At 35.8% G+C, this 20,298-nt stretch overlaps 1 protein-coding gene across 1 annotated transcript in view; it reads left to right on the top strand.

The window, feature by feature from the left end:
* Positions 1–20,298, top strand: part of COMMD10 (COMM domain containing 10) — a 182,357-nt gene that overhangs the window by 1,853 nt on the left and 160,206 nt on the right. The window contains exons 2-4 of the mRNA XM_065918231.1: positions 492–582; positions 7,600–7,710; positions 9,192–9,347. Coding sequence (XP_065774303.1) covers positions 492–582; positions 7,600–7,710; positions 9,192–9,347 — 358 coding nt within the window. The remainder of the gene's footprint in view (positions 1–491; positions 583–7,599; positions 7,711–9,191; positions 9,348–20,298) is intronic.

The raw sequence follows: 20,298 nt of genomic DNA, 5'->3' as shown, positions 1-20,298 counted from the left end.
ACAGAGGTACTTTTGGGGTATCTTTTTTTTTCTTTTTTTTTTTTTTACTTTTGGGGTATCTTTTGGAAATGTCCTGTCTTCTTTGCTGGCCATCATCTGTTTTTCTTTATTTCACTTGGACTTACCTTTATAGCAATCAGTTGTTGAAATGAAAACTTACAATCAACTATACTTACAGCAATGACAGTACCACTTGGGGAAAACACATTTTGAGAGCTTGTTTGGAGGTTCTAGCAGGGGAGCGCAGCTACTCGTATACCCTTGACCGAAGACCGGTCCTCCTCTATCGGGGATGGTCGTCCTCTTCGACCGAGCGCGCAGCTACGGGAGGGACGCACATGGAGCGGTGAGGGAGGAAGGGGACACCCGCCTAGCCAGCCAGATCAGCCGAATCAACCCTGGCGATCAATGGGGTGACAGATGTCGCAACCAGATCGCCCTCACATCCGGGGAAAACACATTTTAAAACTTTGTTTTATGAATTTCTTTAGCATGAAGAAAGCAGTGTCCCTGATAAATGAAATAGATATAGGAAGATTTCCACGACTGCTCACCCGAATTCTTCAAAAACTTCACCTGAAGGTTTGTATGTTTGTAATTCTATCGCTTATAATTTGTTCTTATGATTCTACTGCAAATCCAGGTTTCCACTTGAATAACTTTTTGCAAGGTATCGTTCTCCAGCACTACTGGGGAACACTGAGTCTCCAGAAAATTTGATGAATATCCTATGGTCAAAAGTTTGGGAAGTTCTGTTTTTATTCAAAATAATTTTTTTTTAATATTATGAAACTTATCAGAGTATGTTTTATGGTAGCGTTAATAGTAAATATTTAAGGGTGACTATTGTGTGCAGAATTTTCCATATGTATTTTTTTTCCCCCATATGTATTTGACCATGGAATTGTTTTATCATGGTATTTATCTTGGGATTAAGATTCTGTGGAACATGCTTTGGGAAAATTCTGATATTATGATTTCATTCTTCCTCTTAAAAATATTTCTGTAGTCTTGCTGTCAACTGGTATATAATCTTTCTCTTCCACTTTTATTTCAAGGGTGTGGTTTCTTGAAAGTATTGATAATTAGTAATTCACTACTTGGTCACCAATCTTAGTTAATTTCTTCATCAGGTTCTGGAAGAATTATGAAAATCAGATATAAGAAATATTTGATTAAAAAAAAAATACTTGATTCATTACAAGAAACTAGTGTAATCCAAATGAATCTTTGAAATATAACTATTCACTCAGAGAAATAAAACCTGTAGCCTCTGGAGTTTGGTGTATTTGGAACATCACAATGAAACTTATACCTACATATACCTAAGTTTATTGGCAATGGAGAAGGAAAAAGTTAAAGACCATTGATATGTCCTTTTTTAAAATTAAAATATAGTTAATCTACAATGTTATATTTCAAGTGTAAGGCAAAGTTGTTGATAAATACATGTATTCTTTTTCAGATTATTTTTCATTATAGGTTATTATAAGATGCTGAGTATAGTTCTTTGTGCTATGCAGTAGGTTCTTGTTATTTATCTATTTTATATGTAGTAGTATGTGTATGTTAATCCCCAAATCCTAATTTATCTCCCTCCACATCCCCATTTGGTAACTGTAATTTTTTTTCTATGTTTTGGTATATTTTTCCTTAAAACTGTTTCAGAAACATAGGACTTCCCTAAGGCTCAAATAGTAAAGAATCTGCCTGCAATGCAGGAGACCAGGGTTTGATCCCTGGGTTGGGAAGATCCTCTGGAGAGGGTTATGGCAATCTACTCCAGTATTCTTGCCTGGAGAATCCCATGGACAGAGGAGCCTGGCGGGCTACAGTCTGTGGGGTCGCAAAGAGTTGGACATGATTGAGTAACCAACACACAGTGTGATCCGATATACTTTGTTTACAAAAGTCTAGAATGGGTGCCATATATTTCAGGAAGATTGCTTTTAAAACTTTAAAAGTTATTTGATAGATTGACTTGTGGGTGCTACCATATTTCCCCATTATGATAGAGAGGTCTTGTTATATTAACATAAAGGACAATCACAGGTGTAAACCCCAGCATATAGAAATGTGTGAGGATTTTTGTTGTTGTTACAATGTGTTTAGGGTGCTGCTGGTGTTTAATGCCCTGGGACGTTAACTCTATTAATAATGTGCAGCTCAGTCCTGTACAAAGAAGAATTGACCCCATCTCTGAACTAAAAAAAGAAAAAGCATAGCTTATCTCTGAAAATGCATTTATTTTGTACTTAATATAAGCTGGAGGACTTCTTACAACTTAAGTTTATCAGGTTAAAATTATATATGTATACTAAATTATGACGTGTGCAGACTACTAGTATCATATGTTTTTCCTTGGTGATGGTGTGTGTGTATGCCTGTGTATGAAAATCAGAGTTTGAATTTTGGACCAAAGGCCTCTCTTCTCTCTAAAGCCATGCTCTGAGTTGAAAATGAAAGTCGCTCAGTCGTGTCTGTCTCTTTGCGACCTCATGGATTTCTCCAGGTCAGAATACTGGAGTGGATAGCCGTCCCTTCTCCGGGAGATCTTCGCAACCCAGGGATCGAACCCAGGTTTCCCGCATTGCAGGCAGATTCTTTACCAGCTGAACCACCAGGGAAGCAATTGCCTTTATAATTAGTTCAATAATATTCTGCCTTCATAGAGTAGAAATTCTCCGTAACTTTCTGAGGAATGTGACCTGATTTTAACTATATGTGGAACTGAGATTAGTTCACTCATTATGCATGTTAAGAAAATGAATTCTTCAAAAAAAAAGAAAAAATGTTGAAAGAATGGATTTTTTGATTTGCTCTTTTTGTGCCTTTGAAGTTCAAAATAGAGTGCTTAAGTTGTTTTAATAACATTTATGTTTTAATAGCATAGACTATTCACAAATAGTTTCTGAGTGTTTGTTTTAAGACATCTAACCAGTGTGAACGAACTGAAATGCCCCCTTGATTAACTCTTGCTTCTTTCTCCACCTTGGTTCTTTGCTGTGTTAGTTATCTATTGCTGAATTGCAAATTTCCCCCAAATTTAGCAGCTTAAAACAACAATAATCATTTATTGTCTCTCATACCTCCTCTAAGTAAAGAATTTAGCAGTGGCTTGGCCGGGTAGCTCTGACTTGGGGTTCTCATGACATTGTTACCAGCTTCTGCTGGAGGCAGTTGTTTCCTGAAGTGCTGACTGGGCTTGGAGGATTTCCTTCTAATATGGCTAACTGGTGGCAGCTGTGGTTCCTTGTCACGTGGACCTGTGCTCCTGACATGGGTGGAGGTTGGCTTCTTCTGGAATAAGTGGTCCAGGAGAGGACGGTGCTGTCCTTTTTATGACCTAACCTTGAATGTCACATAACTTCATCTTCACTGTATTCTTCTTCTTAAAAGTAAGTCAGTTAGTCTGACCCATATTCAAGGAAGAGGAACTTAGGCTTCCATCTTGTGAATGTAGGTGTGTTAAAGAATCTGCAGATGTGAGAAAACCATCACACCTCCCTCGAAGCTATCTTTGTTGTTGATTTGATTTTTATCTTTCCAGGTCTTTTTTCAAGTATTAGTAAATACAGATGTGCCCATGTATGTGCATGCATGTGGACACATAGAACTGTTTGGTTTGTAAATAAATGTTTTCATAAGTGGCATTGTACTGTGTGTATTGCCCTACTGTTTACCTTTTCCACTTACCACTTTTACCAGAAATCTTTCCTTGTCAGTCCATATAGTGCTTATTTTGAAGTATTGGTTTTCCTTTTTACCTGTATATGTCTATATATGTCTATGTGTGCTGTGCTTAGTCCCTCAGTTGTGTCCAACTCTTTGCAACCCCACCAACTGTAGCCCACCAGGCTCCTCTCTTCATGGGATTCTCCAAACAAGAATACTTGAGTGGGTTGCCATTCCCTTCTCCAGAGAATCTTCCCAACCCAGGGATCAAACCCAGGTCTCTTGCATTGCAAGCAGATTCTTTACCGTATAAGTTACAGGGAAGTTCTATGTTCTGTGTTTATGGGGTATGCTTTTTAAATATATAGAAAAATTAACATCCACTTTCCATTAAAAATTTAAGTTTCTTAGACCCTTGATCTCTGATTTTATAAACCTGGGCCTTAAGTTTTTCTCCCATTGAGAGGATAAAAATGAATATATCTCTTTAACTTTTTCAGTGCCCAGATATGTGTGGGTTACTTTTGGTATAGAGGAAGAAGTTAACCGGCTGCTGTTTGGAAGCAAATGCCATGACTTACATTTAATATTTATCTGCCCAGGGTTGTTGTCAGATCAAGATGTTGAATATGTGTTTGGAACTTTGTTTTGTAGCTGTATTCTGCATTTGTTGTTCTGTTCACATATTGATGCCGGGAGGGATTGGGAGCAGGAGGAGAAGAGGACGACAGAGGATGAGATGGCTGGATGGCATCACCGACTCATGAGTTTGGGTGAACTCCGGAAGTTGGTGATGGACAGGGAGGCCTAGCGTGCTGCGATTCATGGAGTCGCAAAGAGTCGGACACGACTGAGCGACTGAACTGAGCTGAACTGAACCTTATTTTAAGGGTGCATGTCTCATGTACTAGCGGTTGGGGGGAGATAAATGTTCCCTTGCTCCCCTTCACCCCAAACCACTTTATTAATATAATGCTCCTGAAGATCTTGAGTATGTCCCTTTTTTGCCCTCTTTTTAAAAAATCTCCCTTTCTTGTACATCTGAGGACACTGAAGTTTATTTTTCCATATGCCCAGTCACTATCTTTATTTTGTCAAGAACACCTCATTTGGTGTATGTGAAAAGGAATCAGTTCGACACACTTGGAAGTTAGATTGTACATATCCATTGAATTTAATGCAACATGTGGTTCAGTGATTATATATGAGTAATACTGTTATTCTCTTCCTTATATTGATAAAACTCTGGTACTGTAGGTCATTATTTTAAGAAGGTATGTGGTAGTCACAGAAACTCTGGAACTTTAAAATCAAAACATTGGTCTTGAGGTAAGTGACTGACATTTTAGCCAAATTGGGTTCATGCTTTTCTTAGTCAGAAAATAGGTAGTAGAGACTGGAGTTCTGGTGACTGACCTCCCCAAACCGAAAATGTGGCAGTTCTGAGCTGCACTTCTAAACTTACACTTCTAAGCGTCACCTCATTGCTGCTTCACTACAAGAATGCAGTTGTAAAATTGTATCTCATCCTAAGTCATCAAGGCAGGAACTCATGATACTTCTGAAACTTCGCCATGTAGCTACTGGGGAGAGGCAGCAACTGGGAAAGTTGTTTGGTATGTGGGGATAAAGTATTTTTATTTGAAAGCAGTTCTAATAGTGTACATTTTTCATGCATGAAAAACTGATCTTTGGATCAAGGAGTTGTACGTGTACAACCATGAGGTTGTACTCAGATGACTCACTTCTGTTTTTCACATATTGCTTATGAAAGTAATGTGTGTAATGTGTAAGTTTTGGAAAATGTTAAAATTATCAAAAAGATTTCTTGATTTATGTGTACTCTTATCGTAACCCATACTTTTGCAGAACTTATTAAAATGGAAATTATTGGAATAGTTGTTTGTAAGGTCTTTCTAACTAGAGCATGGTATACCCGAGGGCACGAACCATCTGTGTAGCACATACAAAATACTCAATAAATGTGTTTTGTTGTTCAGTTGCTAAGGCATATCCAGCTCTGCGACCCCATGAACTGCAGCATGCCAGGCTTCCCTGTCCTATTTGTTTGTTTTACTTGCTTGTATTTCTGTGGTAACAGTTGTGATTTCTCTCTTTGATTTCTTATGTTGTTTATTTGGGTCTTCTCTCTGTTCTTCTTGGTGAGCCTGGCCAGAGGTTTGTAAATCTTGTTTACCCTTTCAAAGAACCAACTCTTGGTTTTATTGATTTTTTTTTTCTATTTAAAAAAAAATTCTTATTTATTTTCTCTCTGATCTTTATTAGGTCCTTCCTTCTGCTGACTTTACATTTTGTTCTTCTTTTTCTAATACTTTTAGGTGGTGGTTTAGGTTGTTTATTTGAAAGTTTTCTTGTTTCTTAAAGGCCTGTATTATTGTGAACTTCTATCTAAGAACTGCTTTTGCTGCATCCCATAATCCATTGACTTTTAACAAAATAATACTAAGGCTCAAGCTAGTTGTCACCTCTCTATCTGATGGGAATCTTGGTGCTAGGTAATGGAGGTTGTAGATAAAGGTTCTTAAGGTTAACGGATTTTATCTCCTTAATCCTACCTCTTATAAATGCTGACAGGGGCTTAATGCTGGGTCAGGTCATATATTGGGAGAGGTTTTGGGGTGAGTTCAGGGGAGGAAAGAAAGAACTAACAATGGAAAGGAACTCCCAGGTATTTTCTATCTTAAAATGCTATTCTCTTAAGAAGATTTTGCTTGGGCTCTTAGAAAAGTTGCTGGGACCCATTATAATTGGTTAGTATTATTACAGAGAAGGTGCTCTCCCCCACAATGTTTTATTTATTTTTTAAAAGATTTTATTTTATACTGGAGTATAGTTGATTTATAGTGTTACAAGTGAGTGATGAGGGTGAAAGAGGAGAGTGAAAAAGCTGGCTTAAAACTCAGCATTCAAAAAACTGAGATGATGGCATCCAGCCCCATCACTTCACAGCAAATAGATGGGGAAAAAATGATAATAGTGACAGACTTTATTTTCGTGGGCTCCAGAATCACTGCAAATGGTGACTGCAGCCATGAAATTAAAAGACTTGCTCCTTGGAAGAAAAACTATGACCAACCTAGATAGCATATTAAAAAGCAGAGACATCACTTTGCTGACTAAAGTCCATCTAGTCAAAGCTATAGTTTTTTCAGTAGTCCAATAGTCATGTACGATGTGAGAGTTGGACCATAAAGAAGGCTGAGCACCAAAGAATTGATGCTTTTGAAGTGTGGTGCTGGAGAAGACTCTTGAGAGTCCTTTGGATAACAAGGAGATCAAAACAGTCAATCCTAAAGGAAATCAGTCCTGAATATTCATTGGAAGGGCTGATGCTGAAGCTGAAACTCCAGTACTTTGGCCACCTGATGTGAAGAGCTGACTCATTGGGGAAAACCCTGATGCTGGGAAAGACTGAAGGCAGGAGGAGAATGGGGTGACAGAGGATGAGATGGTTGGATGGCATCATTGATGCAATGGACGTGAGTTTGGGCACACTCCGGTAGATGGTGAAGGACAGAGAAGCCTGGCATGCTGCAGGCCATGTGGTGGCAGAGTTGACACGACTTAGCCACTGAACAACAGTAAATTTATAACATTTTAGGGCTTTACTTTGTAGTATTGTGTTTTCTAAATGTCCATTTTTTATGTTATTATTTTCCACCTCCTATAAATCATAGAACTTAATATTTTTTAAAAAAATGAAATTTGTTTGGCAAGATCCAAATAATGAACTGTTATGTGATTTTAAGATATTGAAATTTACAGATACATCAGTTTGTATTAATGATGGATTTACTTTTTTCTTTCAAGTTCTCATTTTCATATGAATAAATGAACCCTCTGTTGAGTAGCTGAATTTTGAATGCCTGAATGTATGTTAATAGGTTGCTTTTTGTGTTGTAGGCTGAAAGTAGTTTCAGTGAAGAAGAGGAAGAAAAACTTCAAGTTGCATTTTCTCTAGAGAAACAAGATCTTCACCTAGTTCTTGAAACAATATCCTTCATTTTAGAACAGGTATTTTTATTGCCGCAAAACAGCCTAACCATGATTTTTATTTACTACATGTTTGCAGTACTGTGACATCTGTAGCATTTTAGCTTATTTTTCTAAAGTGTACAGGTAAAAGCTGTGAATATGTTTTATCAAAAATTTTGATGTGGTAAAAAAGTATTTGAATGTGTGGTTTTTTTCTCATGATATTGCATTCTACAACACAGTCTTAGTGTTGAATAGCATGAGTAAAGTATTAATATTTGACATTATGAATCAAGACTTCACTGACTTGAGACAGTTGAAAAAGATTTAAATTTATTGTTACTTGGTATAGTAATTTGGAAAAATGCACACATTTTATTTAAGAAATTTAATAATTGATTTTGAGAATTTATTTGACTAGGATGATAAATAAAACATTTAGAAAAGAAATAGTCGTCAAAGGACATTTTGTTATAGTCTTTCTTCCTACTGAGCTGCCCTTCTGCATCCCTTGTTTACATCTAAATTCAGTTCATTGTTTAAGTTCCCTTCAGATCACATCTCCTCCCACTGCAGCCTGGACAGTTATACTCACAGTCCTCCCCTTATTTGGATTCCTTTTATGCCTGGCTCATCATGGTTGAGCCCATTGTTAAATCTTTTCATTATTTCATGTATATCAGTTACATCTCCTTCACTAGATTTTGAATTTGTAGGGGCTAGGATCACATTTTTGGTGCATTGTAGCACATTGCTAGGCTAAATCTATTAAGAATCTAGAAGTAGATTCTTAATAAATTCCTGTTGTTTGATTAAGTAGAAGAATACTTGTGAAATAAAAATTTAAACAGTACTGCAGCTTTTGGGCATTCTAGTGAACAGATATGGTTGAGGACAAAATGCTAGGCTCTACTACATGCAGACTTACACAGTTTACAGATCATAAAGATGACTATGTTCTTGTCCTTGGTGAACCTTCCCTAGAAGAAAAGGATAACCAGACAAGACAGAACAGCATGGAGTTTATGAGAAAATTGTTTCATCATAACATAATAAAACAGGTATCACTGTAAAAAAAAGTTTTCAATTTTTTTTTTATGTATTTACCTAGGAATTTGGTAGATGAAGATGGTTTTGAGAAAGTGTTTCTTGGAAAAATTGTGTTAGTTGGGAAACAAAACCACTGTGTACTTATTTGAAATAATTAAGTGAAATAAGGAAATTAAATTTTAATTAGGATACCATTTACATAACCGGAGCAAAGAAATTGATAAGTAGATTTAATATTACTTAAACCACAGACAGAAATGAAGTTTAGCGTGAATAATTTGGGCCCTTTAATTCTGAATTTTCCGCCCTTGGTTGTGTATATTGTTATTTGTAAAATAATAAAAAATGTATGCAGTAGAATATAAAATTTTTAAAAATTTAAATCATTTGAAGTAATGTCGTATTTAATTATAGCTCAAGGTCTCTGTGTGAACATTAGGGATATATCTAGCTTTTTCCCTCTTTACTAGGCAGTGTATCACAACGTGAAGCCGGCCACTTTGCAGCAGCAGTTGGAGAACATTCATCTTAGACAAGACAAAGCAGAAGCTTTTGCCAGTGCTTGGTCTTCTATGGGTCAAGAAACAATTGAAAAATTCAGGCAGAGGATTCTTGCTCCCCAAAAGGTACAGGATATATTGCTCAAAGGATATTTTTCAGTAATGTATGGCATAAATTATTATACCTAAAAGTTTTTAAAGTGATAATTTTTGTAAAGAGGTAAATCAGGCAATAGAAAGTATGTATATGATATTCCTATAAAAGTATTTCCATGCATATTTGCTTGCTTTCCATGCATAATTTTTTTTTTCCATGCATAATTTTAATTGCCAATTTCAAATAGGCTTCTGTAACTTTAGGATAGGAATGAGACCTTTTTTCCTTCCGAGTCCTTGGTCAGAGTTGGTTATTCGGTTAACTGTGTATCTTATGTATAAGACTTACTATAATTTTTAAAGTATTTATTTATTTATTCGACTGTGCCAGGTCTTAGTTGCATGTTAGTTGCCGCATGTGGGATCTAGTTCCCACACCAGGGATCATACGGGGGCCCCCTTATTTGAGGGCTTAGAGTCTTAGCCTCTGGACCACCAGAGAAGTCCCAGACTTAATATAATTTTTTTACTGAATCACATGCTTATTTGTTTTTGTGTGTTGGTATTAGGGCTTAGCAGAATGCCTTGTATGCAGAAAGTGCTCAGCATTTGTTGAATAGCAAATAGCAAGCAAAACGAACTCTTAGGGAAAAATATAAAATAATAGCAGTATCACAAAGCTCCTTTATAACCTCTGTGTGTGTGTGTGCTAAGCCGCTTCAGTCGTGTCTGACTTTTGTGACCCTATGGACCATAGCCTACCAGCCTCCTCTGTCCATGGGATTCTTTAGGCAAGAATACTGGTGTGCGTTCGTATTCCTCCTCTAGGGGATCTTCCTGACCCTGGAATCAAACCAGCATCTCTTAAGTCTCCTGCATTGGCAGGCAGGCTCTTTACCACTAGCACCACCTGGGAAACTCCGTTACTCTTAATGGAGATTAAGATGATCATACAGATTTTGCCCCTTTTTCTATTAATATGTTGTTTTATATAATTGATTTTCAGATTTTCAAGCATCTTTGTATTTTGGGGATAAATTTAACTTGGTTTTGGTATATAATCCTGATTGTATATTGCTGTATTTGCTTTACTAATGTTTTGGTAAAGATCTATGTTCATGCGGGATATTGGTCTGTAGTTTCCCTGTGATGTCTTTTTTGGCATCTGGTTAATACTGACCTCACAAAGTGAGTTTCCTTCTCCTCTTTTGTTTTCTGAAATTATTTGTGAAGGTTTGGTATTAGTTTGCATTTTCACCAACATTACATGAGAGTTCCAGTAGTTCCAAATTCTTGTCGGCATTTGATATCATCAGTTTGTGTTAAAGCTATTCAGTTAGGTTTGTAATGGTGTCTTGTGTTTTTAATTTACATATCCCTAGTAACAAATTATGACGATGATCTTTTTATGTACTTGTCATCCATAGAGCTTCTTTGATAAAGTGTCTGTTCAGATCTTTTATGTAACTGTATTTCCAGATTATGACAGAAAGAATAATAGTAATATAAATATAAAGGACAATTGTAAGTGTAAATCCCAGCATATCAAAATGCATGGGTTTTGGTTTTGTTCTTGGTTTTTTGGGTGTTACAATTTGTAGAGGGTGTTTGGTTTCTTTCTGTTGAGTTTTGTGAATTTTTAAGTCCTCTGTCAGATACGTAATTTGCAGTTATTTTCTCCTAGTCTATAACTTTCCTTTTCAGTTTCTAATAGTATCTTTTGCAAAGTAAAAGCTTTAAAATCTGATGAAGATTGATTTATCACTTTTTTCTTTTATTAATACTGCTTCTGATTTTGGATCTAAGAGTTTGTAGCATAATGCAGTGTCACAAAAATTTTCTCTTGTTTTTTCTTCTAAGTGTTTTGTATTTTACATTCAAGTCTAATATCCATTTTGAGTTAGTTTTTTGTAGGATATGAGGTATAGGTTCTATAAGTTCTTATATTTTTTCTGATATGAATGTTGCATTTGTTTCAGTGCAATTATTGATAACATTCTTTTGTTATTGAATTGCCTTAACTCCTTTGTCAAAAATCATTTGACATATTTGTGTGTCTCTTTCTGGACTCTCTTTTTGGTTTTACCTATCTATTTGTCTGTCTTTATGCTGGTATCATGCTGCTGTAATTACTGTAGCTTTGTTGTAAGTCTTAAAATCAAGTATTGTTAATCTGCTAACTTTATTCCTTTTAATAATTGTTTCAGGTATTCTAGTTTCTTTACCTTTTAGTGAAAACCTTTAAAAAAAATCTGCAAAAAACCCTTTGGAATTTTGATTGAGATTTTGTTTAATTTATAGATCACTTTGTAGAGAAATGACTTCTTAACAGTATTGAGTATATCTCCATTGTTGTTAGAGTTGAACATTCTTGACCTTTTTTTTCCCCCTTTGGAGCTGTTGTAAATGGTATTGATTTAAAAATTTGGGTTTCCATTGTTTATTGCTAGTATATAGAAACACAGTTAATTTTTGTGTATTATTATTGTATTCACGACCTTGGTAAACTTACTATTTAGTTATAGCAGTTTTTTTGGTGGTTTTCCTTGTGATTTTCTCCACAGTCAGATTGTTCATGAAGAGAGAGTTTTATTTCTTCCTTTCCTGTTTGTCCAGCTTTTGTGTTTCTTCCCTTACTGCACTGACTAGGACTTCTGGCATGATGTTGAATAGGATTGATAACTTTGTTCTTTGTTGTGCTCTGTTTGTGGTTTTAGAGAGAAGGCATTCTGTGTGTCACCATAAGTAAGGCACTAACTGGGTTTTTACAAAATGCCCCTGTGTCGTTTTCATTCCTTTCCTTTTATTTTTTTGACTTATGCATTCAAGAGCTCTCAAGAAGGATGTGAAGCTCCATATCACTGCTTCATTTTTCATCATTTAAATTTCTGCTTTCTCCTATCCTATTTTAAAGGTTTATCCAGATTTTGTTTTCCACTCTTTGTTCCTGAAATTATTTTTAAACATCTTCATTAAAAAAAAAATCTCCACTTGCCTTTGAATATTTTCCTGTTTTATCTTTATATAATTTTCTTCTGTTTTTCTTTCTTGTATTTATATAAGTACAGTATACTTGTATAGTTAAAAGTGTTTTTTTTTTTTTTTCACTTCTTTTTTGTTTATTTTTTGTTTTTATTTTTTACAAAACCTTGTGTCAAGGGCTGACTTTAAATAGATCACAATGAGGGAGCTGCTGTCCTAGGTATGAAACCCTGACCTAGAAGCAGGTCAGCTACAGATGGTTTAGCACCAAGTTGCCCGTGACTGCATGGTGTGTGATGGGCCAGGGGGTGGCCACCTTTTCTGGCCATGCTGTGTGTCCCACGGCAAAGGGTGTCCACACCAGACCCCAGTCCCAACGTGTGGTGTGGCACGGTGTGCCCCGAGGGATGCTGGGTGTGGAGACTGGCTTGCTTAGGGTGACTGAGGCTCCCAGGGTGCAGCCATATCAATTGACCTGGGGTCGGATTCTGACCTAGAAGTGATCATAATCCTACAGATGGTGGCTTCCCCCTATTGGCTCTTCAGCCAAGCTCATATGCCAAATGTCTGAACCTGTGGTTCCTCTCCTACAGAGCTGGGTTACCATGGCAACAGCACGTCATTAGTAGAGTAAGATTTACCTATCTCATAGCAGTCTAAGCCCAACTCACGTTCCATATTAGTGTTCCAATCCAACACTTGGTGAATCCTGCCTCTCAGTGATAGGAAGAGCAGACAAAAAAGGATCAGAAAGGACTTTGCTGTGAATGCTTAGCCACCACAAGCCAGTTATCCCTGTGTTAGCTTTTCTGACACTTCCTGCTTAAAACCCCAAAGGTCAGAAGGATGTGAAGCTCTGCTTTCAAGGTCTTTATTCATACTGAAAATCAAGATCAAGTGAGCTTTTGCCCTTCTTCACAGGAGGTTTCTGTCCTCCCTGAGCTCATTGTAGGACTCTTTTTTTCACTTCCAATAGTAAGTCATTGTTTAATACCTTCTGGATGATAGTTTGTTACTCTTTTAAAGAATACTATTTCTTCCCCATGTTATGTTGCATTGCATTAACTTTTGTCTTAAGAAGTGGTTTGATCAGTTGTCTTACAAAATATGCAAAAAAAAAATAGTTGGAAGAGTGTGATTAATTGTACATTGGTCCCTGAGAATGTAGAAAATTACTTTTTGCCAATACAGAGTATATGAGAGGATAGCTAATATCAATGCATTATTTTAATGCCTTCAGTGCTTAATTAAGATTGTATAATAATAGCAAACATCTCTTGTGTTTATTGTGGGCCAAATATTCTACTCAGCGCTTTGTAGTAATAGGTTGTAAAACTCATTAATAGTTTTAGTTCATATTTAAAATTAAACTGAAACTTAGATTAAATAATTGATCCATGGTCATGCTGCTAAATAAGTGGTAGAGTTGGGATTTGACAAAGTAGTTAACATTTCTAAACTACTGTGCTAGTCTCCCACCTAGATGTTAGCAGCAGAATTTTTCTGTCATTATGCACAGTGGTTTACATAGTAGGTGTGTGTGTTGTATTTTTGAAAAAGAAATAAAACTTGAAAGTGTGCCTTAACTGTGTTAACCCAAGTGCTCCATGGCGAAACTGAGATGGTAATCAGATTGGTCCCTCTCTTAATTAAGCCTTGTTCTTTTTATGTCACGGCATCTCTTGCAGCTATAATGTTATCTTTTTTTTTTTTTTTTTGCCCTGATGACTATTTAGGATATGGTGACTAAAATAGCCATGGGTGAAAATAAATCATGTCATTTAAATTATAACAAAAATATATGGCAGTAGTTAATAGTGGGCAAATGTATTTACAGAGACTGACTGTTGTTTTACAGTGATTTAGAGGTTCTCATGAACTGTCTGTGCCGTTTGCAGTGGAACATCTGTGTAAGTAATTATCAATTCAGAGAGAGTCAGATTCAATTAAATAACAAGCGAAAAAATCAAAAAGAGCTTATTTTTAATTCAATTTTTAAAAATACCTCCTTTCATCTTCTGTTACTTAGATCTAATAAGTGAGAAGCAGATTGAAAATTAATCTGGTAGCTTTTTGTAGGATACGATTGAAAGGATTTTTAAATTTTATCCCATCTCTTTTTTTTTTTTTTTTTTTTAGTACACTTTATCTTAACCTCTTCAGAGACTGAAATGTTACCACAGCTTATTGGAATTTGTATTCCTCCCTCTTTCACCAGTGTTGATTATGTTAGCAGTGTCCTTCTAACAGGGTTTTCTGTTTGATTTTTGTTACAATGCCTGTGTGGTAACAAATTTATTAGTTATGAATACTCTTTCAGACAGAACTTGAATACTGTGTTTACTTTTAGTCCTAAAATTCTGGTGAGAGTTCATGTATATTCCTAGTATACAAAATGTAACCTATATATCAAATATTTTTGGCAGACATCTCTTTTTTTTCTGAGACCTTAAGGAAAATAATTGTGTTGTTTTATGATTTTTTAAAAAATATTTTTGTATTAGAGTTCACCCTGTTCCTCAGTAATAGATTTGATAATGAGAAATATATATAAGGCATATTTTTAGCACTGTGAGTAGCCTGCTTTTTAAAGCCTACATGTACTGATTCTTTTTCTTAAAATGCACTTGTGTATTTGTTAGGGAGTTTTTAAAGATATATTTGACAGTTGTATTTGTTTTGAATGTTCAAATTGTGTGTAATGTGATTTTCTCCTCCTGTTAATAGTGTTCTTAACTTTACCAATTATATGACAAATTTATTTATAATACTTACTCATCTCATTATATAGTGAATATTCATCATGTCTTCTCTCATGTTCTTGAGAAACCTGCATTTAAAAATGGATGGATAATGTTCTTAAGATAATAATGTTCCTAAATAGTCTTTAAAAAAATTCTTTTTAAGCCATTGTAGTAAGATTTACTTCACTGTTAAGTATAGCAACTAATTGTTTGCTTTATTAACTGTTAAATATCTGTTTTTTAAATGTAATATAAGAAGTCAGAAATTTCAATTTGACGTTTTAAAAATTTGATGCATTCTTTTAGTTTTATTATTTTCTTTAGTATTCTTGTTTCATTTCTTTTTGGAATTCTAAGAATGGATGAAGGGTTTTACTATAAAGAGAACAGAAAAAGCATACTCCATAGAGCTAAATCTAAATACATAACTATGAGTGCGTATCTGAGTGCTTTTTTCAAGCTCTGCGTATTTATTGGCTGCATTGGATCTTAGTTGCAGCACACGCTCCGCAGCTGTGACGCATGGCTTAGTTGCTCTGTGGCATGTGTTATCTTAATTCCCAGACCAGGAATTGAACCTGCATCCAGAATCCACCTGCCAGTGCAGGAGATGCAGGAGATGTGGTTCGATCCCTGGGTCAGGAAGATCCCCTGGAGTAGAAAATGGCAACCCACTCCAGTATTCTTGCCTGAAAAAATCCCATGGACAGAGGAGCCTGAATGGCTACAGTCCATTGTATTGCAAAGAGTTGGGCAGACTGAGCGACTAAACATACAGGCACCCCTGAACTGGAGGGCAGATTTTTAACCCCTGGACCACCACAGAAGTCTCCTTTTTCAAGATTTAAATGCTTCTTAACAGTATCATCTGCATTTATAGGAGAGGAATTTTGTTGTAATTATATCCATATACAAGTCAGATTTCTGCCTCTTTGTTCCTTTAGTTGTTGGCATGTTAAGAAATCAAAAGAAAGCCATAGCATTTCCATGTGCTGGAATGTCAATGTTTGTGAGGTTTAAATGCTCCTATAGTCATTTGATGTTTTTTATTGAAATAGAATTTACCTGCAAAAAATGTAGATATTTTAAATGTTTAGTTTGATGAATTTCAGAAATTATATATGCCCTTTTAATCATTATTCTTATCAAAACAGGAGAAAATTTCCATCACCTGAAATGGGTCCAGTTTTAATTCCCTCCACTTTCATACTCACTTTCCATCACTAAAAAAAAATTTTTTTCTGTTCTTAGTCTTATTAATAGTATAAATGAATTTAAATAAGTGTGTCTGTATAGTATCTCTCAACATAATGTTTTTTTGGGTTCATTTGTGTTGTTACTTGTATCAGTAATTCTTTTGTTGCTGAGTAATATTTCCTTGTATGAAAACAATTTGTTTATCTGTGTTCCTGTTGATGGACTTTTGGGATGTTTCCAGCTCTGGCTATTATGAATAACAGTGGTGTTAACAAATGGCAACCCACTCCAGTATTCCTGCCTGGAAAATCCCATGGACAGAGGAGCCTGGTGGGCTGCAGTCATGGGGTCACAAAGAGTCAGACACGGCTGAGTGACTAACACTTAACATTCGTGTACAAGTCTTTTTGTGGACATATGTTTTCATTTCCCTTGAGTAAATGTCTAGGAATGGGGTGATTGACTCTTTAGCCAAATTTAAGGCTTTCTATTTGAGTTTCAGTCACCCCATGCTGCATGGATTGGGAGAAGTCATAAAAATACAAAAAGGCAAAGAAATGTGAATCTGTCATGTTGTGTGGATCCCTTCCCTTTAACTTCTGCTTACTTTTTAGTCATTCTCCAGTGCCTTCAAGTCTGTTTTTAAACTAGCTTGTTTAGAGGTTGTACTTTTTATTTGCAGGGAAGTTTATGTCATATAAACTATTTCCTGCCATTATCAGATCAGGAATTCCAGATGTGCTTCTTTAAAATTGTAAGTCTTATTCTGTCCCTTCTCTGTTCCACATCCACCAGTCTTTCCATGTTGCTTATGATAGAAGTCAAAGTTCTTACAGTTGCCTTTAAGACCCTATGTGATCAGTAAACCCCTCTTGGTCTGCTCTTTTGTTGACCTCCACCTGGCTCACTTTGTATAATTTTATTCTTTTTACCTCAGAAGCTCTTGGGTGTTCATGAGGTAGGCTTCCTTATTTTTTTTCAGCCCTGTGCTCAAATGTCACGTTTATCAGTGAGCCTCCTTGTAATCATCATAGTGAAAAGTGCTTCTATCTTTATGGTAATTTCTTATTTCATTTTTTCTCTATCATACTTATTATTCTTATATGACCCACTGTGTATTGTACTTACTTATTATTATTATTTTTTATTGTCAGTCTCTACTACTAAACTATAAACTCCAGAAGGACAGGAATTTTTGTTTGTTTTGTTCACTACTGTATTTTCACTACTTTAAGTGACCCTTGGGACTTGGTTCTCAAAAATTGGTTGTTGACTGAATAAATGGACAGTATCCTTGCTTTTACAAATTGTGCTATTTTGAAGTTCTGCGTATAAGGTTTTCTTTTAAAGAGGGATATTGGTGTTTATAGGTGGAGGAAAGAGCAGTAAAGAGAGAAGGGTATGGATTATATTTTGTATTTCCTAGTGTTCTTTTGTGTTTTCATTTTGGTTGTACTTGAAACTTTTTGTGGTTCATTTATTTCATGATTCTTGAGTTTCACTGGAAACTATATTCAGTCATTTACATTTTTTCTCTTTAAAAGTGGGAATGTATATAATAAGAATTGCTTTAGCTTGGAGTGAAAATTCTCTAGGGGAAAAAAAGTGATGTCATTAGCTGTTGCTGCAGCAATCAGTTTAAAGAACTTTAGATCTAAGAGGCGCTTAATCAGTCTAATTTGAAACAGAAATGTGTTCTATGCTTTATAAATAATTGACTAAAACCAGAGCCATTAACAAATTAAATAAAGATTTTACTAATGCCAAAGAACTGGGCTATTAGCAAAATTACTCTTATGTCATAGTATTTAAAGATGTGCACTTGCTAAATAGAATTGATGTACTTTTTCAGAGTGTGCCAATAGTGAGAGCATTAGTTGAATGACATTTCAGTGTCCTCAGTCTTGTACTGTTGTGTTCATATATTCATGGTATGCAGAGGTGGAAAACAGGCTGAAAGATGATTCATTGATGTTTTCCCTCATCACCTTATAACTTGGATATGATGACCAATTAGGTATTTTGGCCAAGTTTGTGAGTCAAGGAATGTGATTTTAAGTTTCATATCTCCCTAGCAGTGATGCTATTTTGACTTCGGTAACTTGGATATGATGACCAGTTAGGTATTTTGGCCGAGTCTGTGAGTCAAGGAATATAGTTTTAAGTCTCGTGCCACCCTAGCAGTGATGCTATGTTGACTTCGGTAGCATCTAAACTTGAGGATATAGGTTAGAGAGTATCCCTACGTTGTGATATTTGTAATGAAACATTTACACCTCTTATGATGTCAATGCTGAATTGCACAGTATCATCTCTGAGATCCTGACCTTGTCTTTGTATGCTTACAGATGTTACAGCGTAGAATTCTTTCTCTGGGAGGCAAGGAGTAGTGTGGATTTTTTGAAGCTTATTGCCTCCCCTTCTTGCCAATGACTAAAGGATGGCAAGGAGGTTGAAGATGTTCTCTGAATGCATCTATATAGTCCTCTGTTACAGCTTTTCATATATTTTATCTGTCTATTAAGAAATAATGTTGCATGTCGTTGTTCAGTTGCTCAGTCGTGTCTGACTTTTTGTGACCCCATGGACGCCAGGTTTCCCTGTCCTTCTCTATCTCCTGGAGTTTGCTCAGACTCATGTCCATTGAGTCAGTGATGCCATCCAGCCATCTTGTCCTCTGTCGTCCCCTTCTCCTCCCACCTTCAATCTTTCCCAGCATCAGGGTCTTTTCCAGTGAGTCATTTCTTCCCATCAGGTAGCCCAAGTATTGGAGCTTTAGCTTCAGCGTCAGTCCTTCCAGTGAATATTCAGGACTGATTTCCTTTAGGATTGACTGGTTTGATCTCCTTGCAGTAATGAATTATAATTTACATAGTATAATCTATATCCTTTTAATTGTACTGTTCAGTGAATTTTGATAGAGGTATATCTATGATATCATTGTCATAATCAAAAGGCAGAGCTTTTTCATCATTCTCAAAAGTTACTTCGTGCTGTTTGGCAGTTCTTTCTTCCTCTAACCCTGGCCCCAGGAAACCACTGATTTGCTTGATGATGTTTTGTTGGATTTTTAATCCATGGAATCATATACATGTACTTCTCTCTGACTTTTTCCACTGAGTATGATTTTGAGGTTCATTCTTGTTGTTGAATATGTTAATAGTTTGTTCTTTTTTTTTAAATTGTGGGTTGGTATTTTTTATTGCAGTGTGGTATTCTATCATACGAATATATCACAGTTTGTTATCCATTCACCTGTTGATGGTATTTGTACTGTTTTCAGGTTGGGGTTATTTTGAATAAATCTGTTAATATTCTCAATGCATATCTTTTTATGGGCATATATTTTCACTTTGCCTGAGTAATTTCTTAGGGATGGATTGACTGAGTTGTAGGGTCAGTGTGTATTTAACTATGAGGAAACTGCTAAAGAGTTTTCCAAAGAGGTTATGCTATTTTACATTCCAGCCAGCAATTTTTTCACATCCTGGCCAACACTTGGTATTGCTGTTCTTTAAAATTTTAGCATTTTAATGGGATAAGGAGATTGAATATCTTATAATGTGTTTATTGTGTTTATTGGTTTATTTGTTTTCTTTTGTGAATTATGTATTCCAATCTTTTCCTGTTTTTGTAGAGTTTTTTGTCTTATTGTGGTAAGGGTTCTTTTTATAGTTTGAATACAAGTTCTTTGTCAGGTATATGTATTGTGAATATTTTATTAGTCTGTGGCTTGGCTTTTTCTTAATGGTGACTTTTGAAGAACAGAATTTTTAGTTTTGATGAAGTCCAGTTTATAGTTTTTTCCTCTTATGGTTCATCCTTCTATGGCTCTCTTTGAACTCTTTGCCCGTCCTAAGATCACAAAGGTCTTCTTTTCATGTTTTCTTCTAGAAGTTTGATGGTTTTAGCACTTGCATTTAGGTCTGTGATCCATTCTGAGTTCATTTTTGTGTGTGGTGTTTGTTAGGTGTTAGTCGCTCAGTCATGTCCGACTTTTGCGACCCCGTGGACTGTAGCCCACCAGGCTCCTTTGTCCTTGGAATTCTCTAGGCAAG

The sequence above is a fragment of the Muntiacus reevesi genome, chromosome 1 (genome assembly GCF_963930625.1).
Source record: "Muntiacus reevesi chromosome 1, mMunRee1.1, whole genome shotgun sequence".
Lineage (NCBI taxonomy): Eukaryota > Metazoa > Chordata > Mammalia > Artiodactyla > Cervidae > Muntiacus > Muntiacus reevesi.
Note: the sequence above shows the minus strand (reverse complement) of the source record. Positions and strands in the feature narration are given on the sequence as shown.